The sequence below is a fragment of the Pagrus pagrus genome (assembly GCF_965226575.1).
Source record: "Pagrus pagrus genome assembly, chromosome: 11".
NCBI classification, from domain to species: domain Eukaryota; kingdom Metazoa; phylum Chordata; class Actinopteri; order Spariformes; family Sparidae; genus Pagrus; species Pagrus pagrus.
This window is the reverse complement of record NC_140195.1, coordinates 16,862,732-16,882,389: the sequence shown is the minus strand read 5'-3', so window position 1 is coordinate 16,882,389 and position 19,658 is coordinate 16,862,732. Positions and strand designations below refer to the sequence as shown.

The 19,658-nt window shown below is 38.8% G+C and overlaps 3 protein-coding genes across 13 annotated transcripts in view; 2 read left to right on the top strand and 1 right to left on the bottom strand.

The window, feature by feature from the left end:
* Positions 1-553: 553 nt before the first annotated feature.
* idh3g (isocitrate dehydrogenase (NAD(+)) 3 non-catalytic subunit gamma) lies at positions 554-7,924 on the bottom strand. 2 transcript variants are annotated; one of them, XM_084367860.1, is made up of 13 exons: positions 7,805-7,923; positions 7,494-7,541; positions 7,164-7,175; positions 5,811-5,908; positions 5,611-5,726; positions 5,453-5,513; positions 5,154-5,286; positions 3,377-3,510; positions 3,162-3,264; positions 2,914-3,060; positions 2,695-2,789; positions 1,990-2,050; positions 554-1,541 (listed from the first exon to the last, which is right to left on the bottom strand). In XM_084367860.1, exons 1-13 carry the CDS (start codon positions 7,883-7,885, stop codon positions 1,440-1,442), a joined length of 1,191 nt encoding a protein of 396 aa, XP_084223986.1. In that variant the 5' UTR covers positions 7,886-7,923; the 3' UTR covers positions 554-1,439. The 2 variants fall into 2 exon arrangements, with proteins under 2 accessions (XP_084223986.1, XP_084223985.1); XM_084367859.1 differs by lacking the exon at positions 7,164-7,175 and having other exon boundaries at positions 7,805-7,924.
* A 202-nt stretch (positions 7,925-8,126) lies between these two features.
* Positions 8,127-14,644, top strand: fam3a (FAM3 metabolism regulating signaling molecule A). Its single transcript, XM_084367861.1, has 10 exons — positions 8,127-8,417; positions 8,884-8,915; positions 9,026-9,133; positions 9,336-9,359; positions 9,460-9,586; positions 9,916-9,974; positions 10,083-10,133; positions 10,246-10,330; positions 11,818-11,944; positions 13,356-14,644. The coding sequence occupies exons 2-10, from the start codon at positions 8,903-8,905 to the stop codon at positions 13,452-13,454; spliced, it is 693 nt and encodes a 230-aa protein (XP_084223987.1). The 5' UTR covers positions 8,127-8,417; positions 8,884-8,902; the 3' UTR covers positions 13,455-14,644.
* A 2,137-nt stretch (positions 14,645-16,781) lies between these two features.
* Positions 16,782-19,658, top strand: part of wnk3 (WNK lysine deficient protein kinase 3) — a 45,017-nt gene continuing 42,140 nt past the window's right edge. For all 10 annotated transcript variants that reach the window (XM_084367479.1, XM_084367477.1, XM_084367480.1 and 7 more), the window contains exon 1: positions 16,782-17,367. The gene's annotated coding sequence lies outside the window, so the exon portion shown is untranslated. The remainder of the gene's footprint in view (positions 17,368-19,658) is intronic.

Sequence of the window (19,658 nt, the reverse complement as noted above, 5' to 3'; positions counted from 1 at the left end):
CCTGCCAGAGATTCTTGCATCCCATTTTTCCCAGTAGTTTTCTTCACAATGCGGTAGTTGCAGTAATAACATGCATATGTAGCGTTCCAGTGATAAATTCTGAATTTCCTCCATGTCAGAAGGCGTATGTTACAGAGCGCACATGCTCAGCTTGCTCCAAGTTACAGTCTAAAAAAGTGCTGTTGCCACCTTGTGATGAAACGCAAAACAGCAACTCTTCATCCAATGTGGTGTGAAGTAAGACATTGACGGGGCGTGAAATTGTAAAGCAAACGGAAGGATCAGTGAACTTTATCTTACTTAGAGCAAAGTGAGCTTTATCCCTTACAAGAAGGTAAGAACAGAGCTGTGGAAAAGAATCAAGCTAAACCTTAAGAGCTCCTCATGATAAAAACTTTGTTTTATAAATGCTATAAACACTCTGTTGCCAGTTTATTAGGTACAGTTAACTAAAACTAAACAGGCAGCCGAGTGTTCATATAGTTTAAAATCCATTTACTTTACCTTTAAACTTGAGATGTTGCACATTTGAACCTCTGTCCAAAACGATCACTTTAAGGTAGATTATTTCTTTATTGATAATATTTGTCTTATACAGTATTTATATCCATCCACATTTTCATATCAGGCTTCAAACTTTTACCTCTTGACCCGTTAGACTTTAAGACAACAGTATATTTTTATGATTTGATCCAAACTTAGCTGAAAAGAATATTATGGCACAAGCGTAACAGTTCAGCGTCAGCATTTACTTGATGCACACCTCCTCCGATGACACAGTATATAGGAAATAGCTACATCTCACTATTTTTTATATTAGAGTTGGTCTGATGTGAACACACAGGACAGTATATAACAGGCAACTTGATATTAAAGTTACAGTATGAAAAAAAAAGTGAAGGCATTAAATGAAAATTGCACATTTTGGTTGATCAAAAAGGCCGTGACATAGAGTCGTCATTCGGAAAATAAATAATGATCCCCATTGAAGAATGTAGAGTGGACAATGTATGTACACACATAAGGATATTTTATATACTTCTGACCCAAACAAAAGAGACCTTTTTGTGTTTCATAACAATTTGTAAGAAAAGAGATTATTCAGCTGAGTGAACCTGATGAACTCCGGAAATATAACCTCCTCTTACAGTAGGATTTATTATCTAATAGGAGTGATAAGAGAATTTTATCAAAAGTAAACTGTTTAAATCAAGGTCATTATTATATGTGAAACACGCAGGTGTGGATAAAAGGTCCTTTGTACAGTCAAGCGGTCAGTAAGCTGAGTGAACAAGACAAAAAAAAACAACGTTCTGACGTAAGCAATAAGACCTGACACTATGGCAACCGACATGCATGGACATCCTCTCTCATTCTGTACACCTGTTCCAGGTACAGAAACCTGTCCAAACTCACACCTCTGATGTGTGTGCACGTGTTTAGAGCTCAGTTGTGAGCTGCCCTCCACTCTGGATGACCCTCATGATGGACTGGACCACCTCTGATGTGGTGCCCTGACCCCCGATATCAGCTGTGTGCAACTGCAAGAAGAAAAAAAAACAAGAATCACCAAATGCCATTAAAATTTTAAACTGTGGATTGCATCTTATTCTATTTGTATGGGTGTTTTTTTATTTTTGTCAAGTGTCTGTACGCAAAATGTTTTTAAGTACATATTTCAGCAAACCAGCAACCAGTCTGCTGCCTTGGATGATAAGCAGATCAGGTTTTTAAATGCACTGTAGGACTGTAATTAATGCCAATGCCACACAATGTAAATCAGATTCCATACCGTGTAGCACTTCATAAGAGCTTTGTGACATTGAAAGGACACAAAGCGGCTTTGTGTGACTGTATTGTGATGCCCACTCTGATGCGTGCCAAACCTGCCACCAGGGCCTCTAAGCCTCAGTCTCAGAACAATGACCAGTGAGCTTCGTGGCAGAGAGGCAGGTGAGGAGAGAGGCCTTTCAGTGAAGGAAGACTTACCCTGTTTTCATTCATGGTTTTGAGGACTGCACTTCTGATCAATGTTGCGTAGTCATAAAGCCTGTAGATGTAAAGGAGAAAGAATCATTTACATCACTGCGATAATACTATCAGAACTAGGGGTGTAACACGACTGAAGCTTCGATACAAACGTCCGTGGTCTTGGGTGACATTCCAATCATCAAGACCAGATCATAACCCCTCCGCCCACCAACACGCTGCCACCGCTGTGTTACGACTTAATCTTTTTGCTTTGACTTTTAACCTGACTCACATTGGTGTTTCAGAAAATTCTAACTTATCACTGTTTACTGTCTGTCCTGACCCCAGTAAGGATAAAGAAAAAAGAAAAAATACTTTCCCATCAAACCAGACTTTCTTCATCACTAGTTCTGGTTCTGTCCACTGACTGCGCTCTTCATGATGAATTCGGTTAATTCAATTCAGTTAATTTAATTTATAAATTGAATCTATCTTCTTGTTGTCTTTCTTGTTCTTGATATTCCATAAATCATAAATTGTAGTTGATTTAATAAAACCCAGACTTTTTCTCCCCGTTTTTTTCTATTTGTCCTCAACACACCTACAAAAACAAAATAACAAAACAAAAAATAAGACATGAAATTAACTGAGTCATTACACCCCTAGTCTCAACATTACCTCTCAGATAGAAGCACAGAAAGTATTTTATCTGAAAAAGCTTACTTAAGGTGGTCCAGCATCATGCAGCCGGCCAGCAGCATGGCAGTGGGGTTAGCAATGTTCTTGCCGGCAATACTCTTTCCTGTGTTCCTTGTGGCCTGAGAGACCCAGTAAGAAAGAGACAAAACTCTCAGTCACATATACCAGACAGACATGATGTGTTTATTTTTCATTCATTAGGAAACAGAGGGGACAGTGTCCAACTAACTGTGAAACACTCACCGTTTCAAAAACAGCATAAGCATGGCCATAATTAGCCCCGGGCACGAGGCCAGGCCCTCCCACCAGGCCTGCACACACGTTGCTCACCACGTTCCCGTACAGATTGGGCATCACCATCACATCGAACTGCTGGGGATTGGACACCAGCTAAAAACACAAACAAACAAGGTGGCAGGTGAATCATTCAGGAAGGCAACATTAAGAAACTTTACCAAAGTCAAGAGGTGTGTCATCTTATCTTTTTTCACCTGCATGGTGGTGTTGTCCACGATCATGCTGTCAAATGTGATGTCTGGGTAACCGGAGGCCACTTCTCTGCAACACTGCAGGAACAGGCCATCACCGAGCTTCCTGTTGGAGCGGAGAGGGAACACTTAACGTTTCCAGCACTAACAAACTCACAGCATTACATAAGGCTCAGGAGGCCAAACTTGCATTATACAGTTATGTCAGAGTAACTCACATGATGTTGGCCTTGTGTACAGCAGTAACCCTACGACGGCCTTTCTCTCTGGCCAGTTTGAAGGCATAGTCAGCGATCCTGAGGGAGTTGTTCCTGGTGATGATCTTGAGACTCTCCACTACCCCTGATACACTCTACGTGAGAGATACATGACAACTTAAGTTCAAGTGCTTGCTGTTAATAATGCGGTAACACTGTTCTGAGTCATTTGTGAAGTAGCATTTATTTGTAATCAACAATCATGGGCAGAGCAGTCGGATCCCTCTTCTGTGTAAATAATAACATCAGGCTGTAATTGTACTTCAAAGTAGAAAGTAGGCTTTTGCAAATTGTATACTGTTCTAAAAGTTTATATATAGTTATTATTTCATAAAGTTTACAAGACATTTATTGAGGATCTGTAATGTCTGGCTGTTTTCAGTCTGTTTAAAAAGGTCAGTGTCTGCACCAATACTGATCAACTGTGGGTCAATGAATGCCAACTCACAGAACTTTTCCCAGTTCATGTCATGGATTTTCTTGGGGGAAAAAAAAATATTGTAAAAACTTCTATTAAGTTCACGGGACCTTGAAAAATTCTGAAGTTGTACAACAAATCCTTTTTTTATTTATGAATTTCGTAATTCTGGAGTTCCTGTAAGTTTATTTTAAGCCTCGCCAATTGCTTATTTCTCACTTAACTGGGTCAGAACCCTAAGGATACTTTGAAACATGTAGTAATGTAAATAGTTGTTGAAGAATGTTTAACAGTACTTGAATAAATATTTTAAATCATTTTTTTTTTACCCTCATGAAGAATTTTTAAATTTCAGAAAATAATATCTCCACTAGTTTTAATTTTCTAGCAAATAACCAGCTGGTGAGGCTGAAAATACACATTCAAAAATGTTTGAATGAAAAATGATTACATTTAGCTCCAAGGGCCAAACTTCAAAAAATCGTAACCAAGATAGGCACATGGAGTAGAACTATATGAAATTAGGATCCTTTTGTAACTTTCCCACAGAATTGGACACATGACATATTGGCCAGTGCAGTTACAATAAGATGTGCCCTTGAGACTGCAAAGAGAAGCAGACTGGGAATGTTTAAGGTCAGTGCTGAATAATGTGCCAATAACGTCCTCCTGCAGCTGCTGGCCCAGAGGAACTGGGCGGTGTTTCTTAGTATGACTGTGGGGTCAGAGTATTTGAAAAACTAGAAGAAACAGTAATGAAAACGGTTTTGTATTACCAGGTGGGACTATAATAAATGGTCTGGTTTTATGCAAAATGAGGATGATTTGAGCCAAAATCCTTCACATCATTCTTAGAAACACAGCCTGAAGCCAAGAGCCTGATTCCTAGAAATCACATAAAAAGACCAACAAATATCTTCCCAATTGTGTGATAAAATCTGCCTGCCAGATATTCAAGAACATTCACAAAAATGCTGACAATTTAGCTCAAAGTGCCAAAGATAAAAAATTCATAACCAACGTCAGTATACGGAGTAGAACTATAGGAGTTTGCCACGTCCCGTAAATTCAATAGAAGTTTTCACGTGATTTTTTTTCAAGAAAATCCAGGACATGAACTGGGAGGTCCTAGGTGAAATGATATGGAATGAATACAGGGTAAATAAACGCTGTATGTTAAAAGATGGGTAGTTCCTCACTCCCATTTCAAAAGAGAAGAAAAGAAATTGTGAAGAAAGAGACACAAAGAGAAAAGAGGTCTTTGATGGGGCATGTGTTTCAGCAGACAATAGAAGTGATTATGTTTTTGTGCTGTCTGACCTCGTGCTCCAGACTGCTGTACTCTCCCTCTGTGTTCTCCCTGATGATCATGATGTCAATGTTCTTGTGGCGAGTCTGAACTCCAGGGAGGGACTGGCAGTGCATCACATTCGCATAGAGGTCTAAGCTTGTGCTTTTGATACACACATGGAACAGGAAAGGAGGGGACGGGGTCAGGAAAAACAATGGGTCAACTGACAATGCCAGACACAAAGGGTCAAATTTACGTAAGAAATGTAAGCTATGTGAGGAAAGAGAGGCCTCATCAAAGTAACCAAATATTTCATTATAACTCTTACCGAAGGAGATTGTTCCTGGATTTGACAGACGGCGCCATGGTATGTTTGGTTTCTATGTTGCCTGTCAGGAGTAAGTAAACAGTTACATTTTGCTGTCATAGTCTTTTTTTAAATTAGCGGTGCTCAGCTTTTCATATTTGCTTCATATATTTGCTTACCTTTGAGGGCAATTCCATTACGACGGATGGCAGTGATGGCATTATTCATGTCATCATCAGTCTCCAGAGCAGAGTTGACATTCACCACCTCAAAGTCCACCGGAACACAGCTGAACCTACAGCATAAATACAAACCACATGATGAGGCACCGATCTGTAGTCAGCACTTTGAACAAGGTTTAGTTTTAAGTTTAACCAACCTGAAAACCTCTCTGACATGATTCAGCAGCTCTGGACCGATTCCATCTCCAGGTATGAGGGTCACAGTGTGTCTGCCTCCATACTTTGCAGGAGGGGGCTGTAACAGTGGCATTTATACATAATTAACATACTGAACTTCAAGAAAAACACTGGGGGCTTTTTAAGATTTAACCCCACTACAAATTACCTGTATATACGTGCATTGTAGCTGATGTGTGTAACCATATAATGCCATTTAGTTGCTTGTATTTATTTTTGAGTAATGTAGTTTTCAACTGGGATTTTGGTTTGTGCTGCTTTCAAAGATGGTTTGACATTCAGATTTTGATTAGTGTTCAATATTATCTGACAATACTGGTCTATCATTGATTTATCAATATTGGCATATACTGTATGTTGTCTGGTACACCCCAAATATTAACTTATAAACTTTTTTAAGAGATTATAATGCAGAAAGAGATGCTCAGGATAATTCATTTATAATAATTAAATTCCCAGTGAAGTTTACAGTTTCAGTGCACTGATGTCATTTTAGACAGTAAAGTTTATTGTTAAACTGTAAAATACCATACCTCCATTACATATCTTTGTCACAAGTGTTTGATATATACCAATAAATTGATACTGGCATATTTGTCTCCCTAATATCAGTATATCAGCTCCTAGAGTTTGAGTCAGACATTTAGTTTGATTATGTTGCCAAAAAAAGTAAAACATTCAAAATCTCCCAATCAGAAGATGAACAAAATTGGACATGTGAGTTTCGTAGTTTTGATTGACATGAAACAGATTTCCAAAATGGCCTCTGGTGGCCATCACATTAGACTTAATAATATGGACTAATGTACAATTCGATTTTTTAATTTCAAGACATTTTTTAAATAAGTTCAGATTTTACACCACGGTGAAATGAATGAAATCATTATAAAACATTTGGAATCCTTTGGTATATGTTGAAAATACAAATAATCTTTATTTAATGGGCTAGAAAATGCAAAATCCCCAGTACAGTACTGACCAGAAAGATCTGATGGTGTTATTTAGGGCTAGGCAATATATCACAACTGTTACTCATTTATTATTTTCATCATATTTTAGATTTTGTGAATGAATAATAATTTTTGCAATGAAATTACTAGGCAAGATATTTCCTTTTATTTATTTTTTGTGATATGACATGAGCTTACTGGCACTGTGATGTATACTGTTAACAGCAGGTGTTCTGGTATATTGTAACACATTTTGTTTTTCTACACCACACAGCAGAAAAGGTATTATAACAATAAGGTATTCTTTCTTTATGTGAAGCGAGGCACTGCAGCGTAGTAAAGATGTCAGAGTAAGATACTTACTATATTTTCTCCCTGTTGTTGAAGACAGACAGCAAGGAAAGCAGAAGGACAAGAGTGAGTTTGACAGCTACAGTACAGACCAGTTTTCCTCCCCCAAGAGTGTGAAGATATAGATACAGTATACAGCACTCTCAGATAAGTACGCAACCACTTCCAAAAGAGCGCCCAAAAGCCACAAAGTCTGGAAATGAACAGTTAATGAGAAGCAGTGATTTATGCCATTACTAGTACCATTATAAACTTACTCAGTGTCATGGTGGCAAATCCTCAAAATCACATCCACTCATTCTACTGAGCTTGAAACCCACAGATAAAATCTGATTCACTTACTGTAAGCGCAGTCTTATTCCTGTGACTTGTCAGAGTTGTTCCAAATACCTGAAATACAAAATAAACATATAGTTTAGAGTGTGTTTGTGAATGGATTCAATAACCAGAGGAGCTATACTTTAAAACAGCCACATGTATCTCATTCTATCCCTGTCTACAGTAAGGGAGTGGAAGAAGCCTGCTAGCTTGCCAGTTCATCTGTATGATATTATCCATATGACCTTGTGCTCAGATAATATAATATACTTTAATACGGAGCCACACAACAACGACCACAACCGACGTGACAAAAGCAGCGTGTCTTGTCTTACTTTAACCGTATTTCCAAGGCGTCCACCCCAGAAAGGATTTATGATTTTAGACATCGAGAGCACAGCACTGTGGGCAGCCATCTTGATGGTGAAGCAGTAGTCGCGTGCACGAGGAGGAGGAGTTGTGCTCGCGCTATTGGTTTTATTTTTATTTTGTATTATTATTATTTTTTTTTTAGGCAATTACAATATTTATTATTTATTAATGGATTAATGGATTTCGTGGCAATGCTATGGAAGAACAGATGTGACGTATTACACATCTTGTTCCATAATAAAAAATAAACGTTAGGTAGTCACGTGATCATCCCCGCGCAGACTCAGTAGGCACAGACTGGGGGTTGGTAACATATCCGGAAGACAGGTGGGATAAGCCGAATTTTTTCCATGCCTGTTAAAAGCGGAATATTAAGACTTTTGCAAATGGTCGACTGAGCATTTGGCTTCAGTATGTTTTCTCACTAAAAGCCGCTTCGTACCAGGAGAGCCTCCATGAGGAAACAGCGCAAGAAATAGTCAGAAGTCCCGGGTGGCAAGAGCAACAGCTCTTCTTTACCGTTAATTACATCATAGCAAAGGTGGCAAGAAAAGGCTTTACTCGCCTGAAACTACGGTAAGACACGTCGTTTTTCATTTCAAGTACATACAAGTGATTGACTCTATTGTCAAAGGAGTTGTCTTTGTTGTCTTGTCTTTGCGACTGTCTTGTTTCACGTCTTCTCATCAAACGTCATGTCTGCAGAGCCATCTTACTCGACCACTATAACAAACTCAAAGCTTTGTGTTTAAGATGTCGTCCCAAAGTAATGCCCACTCTTTACATGATCAACTCTTAAAGGCTACATAAAAATGTACACAAGTAATGGTAGTGTATAATGACTTGTTTTGAAAATGCTCGAAATTAAATTTATTATGAATTTATCTTTATTATGGTATTTGTTTATTTATCTCCTTCACTGTACTGTTTGTGTACCCTTTTGTGTGTGTTGTCTGTTATTATAAATGATAAATTAAAACATAAAAAAAAAATAGACTGAACTTAAAACCCCCCTAATGTGGCTTTTTTTGTCTCTTTCCAGGTTTATAACACTGTGAATCATGAGATTAACAGGTTGGTTATATATGTAAAAATATATTATTTACATTCAGTGTGAGCTTGTTAGTTCGCAGGTAGTATCATGTTTCATGACTAAACTGGCATGTCCTGTTTTCTCTTGGCAGGCCCCCTCAGAGCTGTGGCTGTGCTGCTGTTGGTAGGGCTCACCTGGCTGCTAGCAAACACATTATTCGGAGGGGAAAGTGGTTCATCCGTGCGACATTTCTTCAGCGGTAAGAAAAACATATATATATGTGATGTTTTGGGGAGTTTATCTGTTTTTATATAATTGAAAATGTATTATCTTTAAGGTTTTTTTACTGTTTGTCGAGCAAAACAAGCAATTATAAGGCATCACAGTGTATAAAATGATCAAACAAAGAGATTAAGTTATGAGATTAATGCTGTGTATTTTTATTTATTATTTATTTTTAGGTGCAAGTGAGGAGCCAACACCTGGTAAGTAGAGGAAACTGTATAATATGACTATTGTTCCTGTCAAATATCATCACGGTAATGTTGAATCTTTATTACCATTAACTAATGTATCATATTTCAGCTGAATCCCGCCCTCGGAGGTATAAATGTGGACTCTCGGCTCCGTGTCCCCCAAAACATTTGGCTTTCCGTCTGGTGTCTGGTGCTGCCAACGTCATTGGACCAAAAATCTGCCTGGAGGACAAGATGTGAGATTCAGTGCTTACCAGTTCCTTTCATCTATGTCTTTGTCTCCTGTGCTGTCTCTTTTCTTTCTTTTTTTTTGTTTGGGTTTCACGCTCTGTTCTTTTTTTCCCTTTTTGCTGTCACAACCAGGCCTCCGAGTCTGTCTGTGGAGCTGAATGCAAGTATTCTTTTCATTCTGTCTGTCCCCCATTTCTTTGGTTTTTGTCTGTAGTCTTGGTCCCGTTGTATATGTTGTCGTTTCTCAAGTGTCAGGTAGCGTGTATACGTTAAAGAAGTGTTCTCCTAGAGTGTTTCAGTGAGTGCTTCAACCTCTTGTGTTTCTGTCTCACAGGTTGGTGAGCAGTGTGAAGAACAACGTTGGCAGAGGACTAAATGTAGCTTTGGTAAATGGTAAGAGCGTCATCCTCCACCTTTTAACCTGTCCGTGCTGCAGTCATATTTAAAGCTCCTGGTAACTGATGCTATTTTTAACATCTGACTGGTGTTTCTTTGCTCCAGGGGTGACGGGAGAGCTCTTGGACACAAAGAACTTTGACATGTGGGCAGGAGGTAATAAAAACCAGACACTAATGTAGAGTATGCATTTCCCATCTGGTACATATGGCTTGGCATTACCAAGCTATAATCCACAGTGCATAGCTCATTTGATGTTTGTTCTCAGATGTTTCTGACCTGTTGAAGTTTCTCCGGCCGATCCATGAAGGAACACTTGTGTTTGTGGCTTCCTATGATGATCCAGCTACAAAGTAAGAACACCCCTCTTTTTTATGTTATAACTGAAATATATTGAAGAATAAATTAATCAGGGGGCACTGCTACAGAGGATAGCATTTTGGGACAACCAATTTTATAAACCATCCACTGATGCTTATTAATTCGCTTGTTATCACCTTTCATAGCCACAACTTAGAGGAGTTACACCAGCAGTTATGTGACATTTTAACCCCCCGAAAGGATCTCGGGGTTAAATAGCTTTTTTCTGTTAAATACATATATAAACAACTCTGTTAAGTGAATGAGTGGAAGTTACTCATTACAGCTACTCAAATTACTGTGTTCAGTCTTTTATGAGTGTTTTTTCGGAGTCTGTAATTTTTTTTTTGTTCTTAAGTCTGCACTACACCGTGTAATCTACTACATTACTTTTCAAATCATAATTGTATACTGAGTACAGTTTGACCTTTTCATCTGCATTTTTGTAGCCAATAAGGCTATCCAATCACGAACGGGCCTATGAATACAGACAAAGAATACAAAACTCTGCAGCAGGACCAGGTTTGGAGAGGTGGATTTGACCACTGAGCAGAACAGGGAAGGAGTTGTGAGCAATTTAGACTGAAGATTTGGAGAAAAAGAAACCCCTTTGATTGAATGCCTGCTATTGTTATAGTGCTTTGTGCTGACGTTACTCATCGCTGTTGAGCTAGCATGTTAGGATTTGGACATTCTTTCTGTACTTTGCTGCTATTCTTGTGTGACTATCACACTTAATAGCACTAGCAATATATCCGCCTAGCCTTGGCAGTGACTGAGGTCATGAACAGTGAGTGCATAGGCAGGGATGTTGGTAGACAGTCAGGAAGGCTGTCCAATCATTTTATTCAGGCTGAATGAAACAATTGGATGAGCTTATTAGAGGCCTGCAACAGTCACAGACATGTTTTATTATTTTTTTTATTTTTGTATTTATCAGAGCATTTTATTTATTGAGTGCTTTCAGGATGTTATGAGTTTTTTGCAAACAACAGAAAATCCTTCTAAAATAATGTACTAACTCTAGCTCTGATAACACCATATTAAATCACATCAAATCAATTTTAAGAAATAAAATTAATTTGATTTGAACATATGATAAGTCAGTCACTGAAAGATATTTTATCATTTTAATAAATGCAATTATATTTGACGGCTGGTTCATTTGTTATTGAACTCTTGCTGCCTTTCCGCTAAGAGCATGAGCATGATCATAAATCCCTCCCTGTTACCATCAAACGCATTATGGATTGTCACGGTTGTAAAGTGGTTAAACCTCCTTGTTGAACCAGAAAAGTTCTGTTGACATGTTAAAGCCCTGGAGGGGCTCACTGAGAAATGGTAATAGCCTACATGTAATTTCAATAAAATCTAACCGAGGTTAAGCACTTGCATTAACCTATAACCCTCTTGTTTAGAAGACCAGCCAACCCATTTAATAAACATTAACCTGCTGCTTTATCCTCACTTCTGGTGACAGGTTGAACGACGAGTCCCGGCGACTGTTTGAGGAGCTTGGGAGCACGGCGGTGAAGGAGCTTGCCTTTCGAGACAGCTGGGTGTTTGTTGGAGCTAAGGGCATTGAGAATAAGAGTCCCTTTGAGCAGGTATGTTACTGTTTCTAGTAAAGCTGAACAGTGGATAAGGGTAGAATGTATCTACAGTTTACTGTTTACAGATGCGGTGTAAAAAATAAAAAAAAAGCATCCTCTCTGTTTCATCATATAAAGTGCAGTGCAAAAAGATTCATCAGGTAATGTTATAAAGACTTGCTGCTTACAGTTGCAATGATATTATAGTAGAGGCAATTAAATTATATCCAATAAATAAAGGAGAGGATACACGCACAGTATGTACTGAAATGACAAGAGGGCTGTCCACACCAAGAACAATCACTAACAGTAACTATAACAATAATGATGTGAGCATCCACACTGATGGACAACTTTCTGTAAACGGTCGCACCCAGCTGTGTCAAATTGAAGACAAATTGTATCACGCTTTCGGCCGAGCCAAGGAAGGGATAATGCTCGATTAGGTGTCTATTATCAGGAATTAATGGACGGCGTGGAGACCAGCCTGCGGATGGTTGCCACTGCTGAGCTTACCAACCTTTTTGAAATCCAACAGGGATTACTCACTGAGACATACTCCAATTAGCAAATGTTTCAAACATTTCAGTTTCAGACCGTGGGAAAGTGATTCACACCAGTGTAGGCTTCAGTTTCCGTGTTGATGTTCAAACAGCGGGAGTTCCTCACATTATAAAAACTACAGAATGCAGTTTTATTAAGCTTTTGTACAAAGTATTATCAGATCGGAAAGGAAATCAGTGGTATCTGAGTGGAGATATCGTGGATCTGGAAGGAAACACTCAAGATAAGGCGAACATGATGAATTTCCTTTATTGGGGTTAATCATAGGTGTCCTCGCGAGTGACTTGAAAAAGCTTGGTTACGTTACCATTTATTTTGAATTTGCCACAAAGGAGATTGCACTTTTTTCCAGGTGTTAATTTTATGATTTTGTATCTTAACAAAACGTAATTTAAAGTGATTCAAGTGTGTTTTAGTGTCATTTTATGAGTTTTATTCATTGAGTTTTTATTGTCAGAATAATATTGTGAACTGCAGGATAATCATGACATAACATTTTTATATTGCACATGACTAACTTACAAGCCTGGCCATAGACGTTGCTGATTTTCCTACTTTCCAAGCTTGTGCATCGTTTTTTATATTATGTTGCATGGTAATGCAATTAAAAAAGGGCGGTTTGGAAACTTCTAGGGCTTGACACATTTATGGGCTCATATGAAAGTCAGAAAATTATGAGTCTCATAACTTGTAGTATACTTTGGAAAGCTTTTATTGCCCTTTTACATGATCAACGACCATGAAAAGTTAAATTGTTTTTTGTTCAGCTCTCTGTATTCATCATCAAGCAGCTACTTCGCAGTGAGAAGCTGATCCCAGTGGTGTGTTTTCAGTTCTGTTTGCCTGTGCTTGTTCCCATTAGCGCATGAAGAACAGTAAGAGCAGCAACAAGTATGAAGGTTGGCCCGAGTCTCTGGAGATGGATGGCTGTATTCCCCTGCGGGCACCACTGGAAGCATAACCGTGCCCGATACTCTCTCACATACAGTACAGTAACACTTGGAACGGCAGCAGTGGATCTAAATGACTTTTAGAGAGCCGTGGAGCTGCTGAAGGAGCGAAAACATCCAAAATCTTAACCACAAAAAAACACTTATTTTACCCCTCCCTCGTGGCAGAGGCATAAGCTGACTGAAAAGATTGTCCTGGGACTTGATATATTTAAAATTGCTGGAACCTGTCGAGGATTTGTCAAATAAGCTTTGTGAGCCGCATTCGAGCTGAAATAATGTTTTTAGAGACGAGGAAAATGTTTGTTTGGTTCAGGGGAACTTGAGAGGCCAAATGTTTGACGACCAAAGTGTAACAGCGACTTGTGAATGAATACAGCTGGAGTAGGTCTTCCAAAGCCATTGTAGGAAATAGATGCGTTTCCTCCCTGTAAGCCTGCCTGTAGGGTGTCAATACTCTTGAGCAATGGGAATATGAAGCGTGGGATACTTGCACGACATTGGATGTTAAGCAGGCAAAAGACAGATAAAAAAAAAAATGGTTAGGCAGCACATTACAGGATGCAATTGGTTTCACACTAGGGCTTTGGGAAACCTAATCCACGTCAGCATAGGAAAAATATCTGAGGTACATTAGTAGTTTAAATGCCCCACTGAGCACGAGGTCTGTGGGCAGATTTTATATTTAAATGCGTTAATATATTTTCATTGTGTGGTATATATTTCTGTGAAATTGTTATGCTTAGTGTTCGCTGCCATTGTTTCCTCTGAACTTGATGCACTCCGGTTATTGCTTGCCACATGTTTACATTTGAGTTGAATTTGGCCTTGATCATTTTCTGTTGACGATACTATTTATTTGAAATCTCACTCATAGTGTGGGTTCACTACAACACCAACCATGTTTTTAATGTTTTCTCAGGCCTGCAAGCATCTTTCACTGAGTGCTTTGTTTTAAGGACTCAACCTAAAATGTGTGGTTGTGTATGTATTTTTTTTTTCTTCTAAACGTTGAGTGTGTCCAACCGGGCTTCTTACAAATCTCACATGTAGGAATTGCATAGAAGTAAAAACATTATTTTATATGTATGTTAGAAATTCATTTTAGCTTCCTATCCAAGTGTAAAGATTTTTCTACAAGGCATTAGAGTCTGTCTTTATATTGTGACAACAATGCTAATAAATAAAAATCCAAACACTACTTGGGTATTTTTTAACCCATGGGTCCTTCTGATGGCCTACCTGAAGAAATTCACCAGAGGGCGACAAAAGTCCAAGTCTCACTGGGGTTACTCAGTTCATTCTGCTCAAGGCATTTGCTTCACTTAGCAGATGTCGTGGTGGGATAAACACTGCGGACCGAAGGTGGAAGATTTCAGGTCTGACGGTGAATTCAGCCAAAGCATAAAATAGCGTTGATGGTTGAGTCAATAGTCTGTAACGTAATGATGACAACCACGATCAGTGTCATTGTTCCGTTGAAATGTATTATGGGGCCTTCAAGTGTCGTTAGAAAAAAACGGGAATTCATTTTTAAAAAGGAGTTCAGTGTACTTTAAGGTGCACTGTGTTTTCCTCAGAGAACAGCTTGTTTATTCAGTTGTGGAAAAAATAAAGAATTTCTGAGTTTGTATAATTACAACTATTAAATTCTGAGTTTTGAATTATTTCTCCAAAAGTACATAGTGCCCCTATTAGGAATGTGGGTTATGTGATGTCCGAAGGGATAGACCATGAGCCAGTTATTGAGGTAGAATACTGGTTTATTTTAATGCAAAGATTATTATCTAGGTTCCACCATCATCATAAGTGCTATTATGTGGACCTACTTTCATATTCAGTTAAAGTTAAAGATGAGATGCATATTATTACTTCCACTTGTGGTACTAAGTTGTCACTGCAGCTAATTATGTGTACATTATGAGCAATGGATACAAATTAAAGAGTTTCTACAGCACAAGATAAACATGAAATAAGTAAAAAGATTTTAAAAAATTGCTGATAGATATACTGCTGACCAGATGTAAAAAGTGACCAAGTACATTTAACCAAGTACACTACTGAAGTAAAATTTTGAGGTACCTGTACTTTGTTATTTCCATTCTATGCTAGTTTATGTGTTCACTGCTCGACATATCAGAGACAAATATTGTACTTACCACATTTATTTGATAACTTCAAGTAGTCATTACTTTGCAGATTGCATGCTGCTTCAGAGTAAAAGTAGCACATTTTTAAATGAATGTATGTGTAATGCTGAATATCGGTTTTGATAATCAATAATCGTCCAGACCGATAATCGGTCGACCCTTGGTACAGTATATGCATACAGTTAGATAAAGGTGTAGTTTACTCTACTTGTACTTTTGATACTTAAGTACATTTAATATCAGATACTTTAAGGCTTTAACTGAAGTGCTATTTGTATGGGTGGCTTTCTTTTTCTTTACTTTTACTCAAGTTTGACTTTTGGGTTCTTTTCACAACACTGTATAAATAAAACTATTTATAGAATATTAATAAGGTTAAAATAAATAAAGTATATCAAAGAGTAGGTTCATTTTGCATAAGAAGCGCTTTTACTTTTCTTACTTTAAATACATCTGTACTTTTGCTCAAGTAGGACTTCGACCTGTAATCTAGTATTTTCATACTGTGGCATCACTGATTTTTCTTGAGTCAAAGATCAATCACTCAAACTTTATTTATACAGCACCTCTCAAAACAAATCAAAATGCAATTCAAAGTGCTTTACAATTAATTGAGAAAAGGTTTAGAGACTAATGCACACCAATTGCAATAAAAATGAATAGTTAAAATAATAAAAGATAAAGGACAAAAGATAAAAACAAGCAATTAAAAAATATTATGTAACAATAATAATAATAATGATAATAGTAAAATGTGATTTAAAAATGTTAATAATAATAATAATAATAATAATAATAATAATAATAATAAATATAACAATAATAATAACAGTCAAATGTGATTACAAATATATATAAAATAGAGTAAAAGATCTCAATAGCTCTTTCACCAGTGGAACATGCAAGAATTGTACATTCTATATTGATTTAATAATTTGTCTTCCTGGTTTCTAAAATAAAACCACAGCAACCATAAAAAGTATTTGTTATTGTCACAGCAAAAAACATAAACATATATACAAAACCGGTAAAATGCTCGTTTTCTGTTCAGCAACTAAAGCTTACGAGCGGCACTTGAATGCAGCACCAAAGTCACGTAACAACAAGCCGCGTATATAAACACGCATCAGCAGCGCCCTCTGGCGGCGCAGCGAGCTCACTGTCGGTGTCCGTCGTCCTCGGGATGATGAAGAGCCCTGTGGCAAGTGAGAGCGAGCAGGCAGAGCGCGCACAGCACACACGAGAACCTGCTGAAGGCCGTCGGAGTCGTGCGTTGTAAATTATGTACATAAGTTCCTGATATTATTCGGGTTCACATGAATGGCCGGCCGCACAACTTGGAGCCTTTAAACGGAGCAGCGAGCGGGGAAATTTGTACAGCGACGGCAAACACCGTCTGGACTGGAACACGTACACCAGGAGCTCTGTGCCTGGCTCTCACACGGACCGAGGCTCGACGGCTCCGCTGGGGATTTTCAGTCCGACAGCACCGTGGCGAGCGGATCTCATACACAGAGAGACACATTTTTTCTAAAGATTGTTTTTTCTCTCTCTCTTCTTTCTTTTTTTTTTGTAAATGTATTTTTTCAGTGGGTCTAGAATATTTTTTGTAGGCAGAAAGCCCAGTGTAAATCTCGTGTAATAACGTTTGTACAGAGCTAAATGAATAATACAACATTTCCAGTGAGTTAGCTAGCTATCAGCGCTGAGGGGCTCGTCTTTTTAAAAATAATACATATATCGCTGGACCGACGAGCTACGATGCTGCATCTGGGTGAGTAATGTTTGTTGTTATTTTACAATTACAAGGCAAATAGTAATGTACGTATTTCCAGGACAGTGATGCTCAATGAGACATTATTATTCTTATTTTATCCAGTCTTGTTTTGAGCATTTTGGGTAGCGTTATCCCTCCTCTCCTATGGCTGCTTAATACCTTTAAATAAATCACCCTCTGTATGAACACTTGAGTGCAGACCTGCAGGGGACGAGCTCACAGGCCCTCGGACACCAACTATCCAGTCCTTCATGTTTGGTGATTAAATGCCATTAAACGCCAGGAGGTTTGGGGCTTTTGATTTGTGCTGGTGTCAGTCATCTCAGTCCCTATGCTCTCCCTCTTTCTCTCCCTCGCCCTGTGTGGTGATCGTACTTTGTGTCTTTCACCGTTTGCATGGCGTTTCTGGAGTCAGCTGAGCTGCCGGCTAGCCAATAGCTGCCCTTCATGCTGCTTGCACATCCAGGCATCACTGTGTGTATATATGCTGCTGTAGCCTATAAATAACAGACATTTATTGCTTCAGAGCTTCTGTCACATCATGGGTTCTTTGCTTTGAGCAATTTTCACAATTAATGTGTAAAATCATCCCTAAAACTCAATCACAGCGTCAGTGTGTTTGATCTATAAATGATCTATAACACCAAGCATCTCCATCCGCTTCTCCTGTATCGATATTTTACAGACATACATCAAAACTTTGCATCCAAGCCATACTGGTGCACTCAATCATGAGGGAGGATGCTTCCTCTCCTAAAAATGCTGAAATCAACACTTTGCTGATCTCTCCATCACTCTACAGGCCATTTGCATGAGCAAAAAGGGGCTCAGTTGTCGATATGAGCTGCAGGAGTAGTAAGCCACTTTAGCAACATGTAATCCTGATTCATCATTGGCTGATTAAGGAGCCTTTCTCTCACCTGGATTAGAGGAATCCTTTGGTATGGGACGGTTCTGCTCGCTGAGGGGAATGAAAGAGAACAAAACAGGGGGGTTAGATAACACATATTCTCTCTGTCTGTCTCTCCCTCTCCCTCTCGCTGAACAGTACTGTGTGTGTGCTACCTACACTCCACTCTCCCATGCTTGACCTGGATTGGACAAAAGTCCTTGTTGTGTTTTTCAGCCTTGAGTTTTCCCTAATGGGACGAGAACAATCATTGTGTGTTTGATTCTAGTGGCCGGCGTTGGATATTTTTCATCGGATTTCGAAAAACGTCCGAAGACGCTTGGTGGAACCAACATGTGCTGAAGCGACTCGTGCAGTCGTTGAGGAGGAGGAGTAGTTTTAATTAACTCTGACATTATCTTTTCTTGCTCAGTTGCACACACATCGATCTTAAATTACTGTGCTGAGTTCAGATGAATGATGCTTTTATTATAGGGTTATTGTTAAGATCTGCTCATTAATAAATTATCTTGAATTCAATTTGTAGTGCTCTCTCTCCCATAGCTGTGTACATTGCATAGCGCTCATCTTGAACATTGTAATTTATTGTTATAGTGCCACACAGTCACAGTCTGAGCCTGAGTCCCTCCTGTTTTCCACACGACAGCAGCAGACAACGTCAGCTCTTTGCAGGTTTACACCTGACACTTAAGGTGATGTATCCTCGTGTGACTTAGCTCATGGCAGCAGCCTTGCCTGTTAGACACGACCTAGCTAAACAAGCACAGCCTTTGTTTTTACCTGCCAATGTGGCCCACAGCTGAGCTGCACAGTTCAGATGTAGACCTGTGAACTTCAGAAGAGTTGGTGCTTGAAATGGAGCCCATTTGAATTTTGGCCAGCAGCTCTCAGACCTTGTGCTCCCTCTGCCCCGTCTCCCCACATCACTCAGCCTCCATCTCCCCTTTAAATCTCTGTGGGACTAATGCTGAACTGGGAAAGGACTGGTTCGATTTGAGTGTTGCATTAATCATGGGTGGAAAAGCTGATGTTCCAGGCAGGTATTGGTTTGGATTCGATCATCAGGACTGCGGGGGAACTCCACTGCTAAATCAGCGAAATACAACACCATTTTGTCATTCTTCTCTCAGTTCCCAGTCTGTAATCGAGATCCAGATTAACCTCCCCGTCTGGCATGTCAAAACTCAATCAGTATAATCAACAATGTGATAATATGCAAAGTAGTGTTACTGGCAGTTGATGTAGCAAGTGCAACACATGCATACTTGTGATGCTGTGCTCTCATGACTTGAATTACACCCGACAACACAACTGTACTAACTGATTTCTGACTGTTTCTAAATAATTTGTCTGAATGATTTCCCATAAGTAAAAAGAA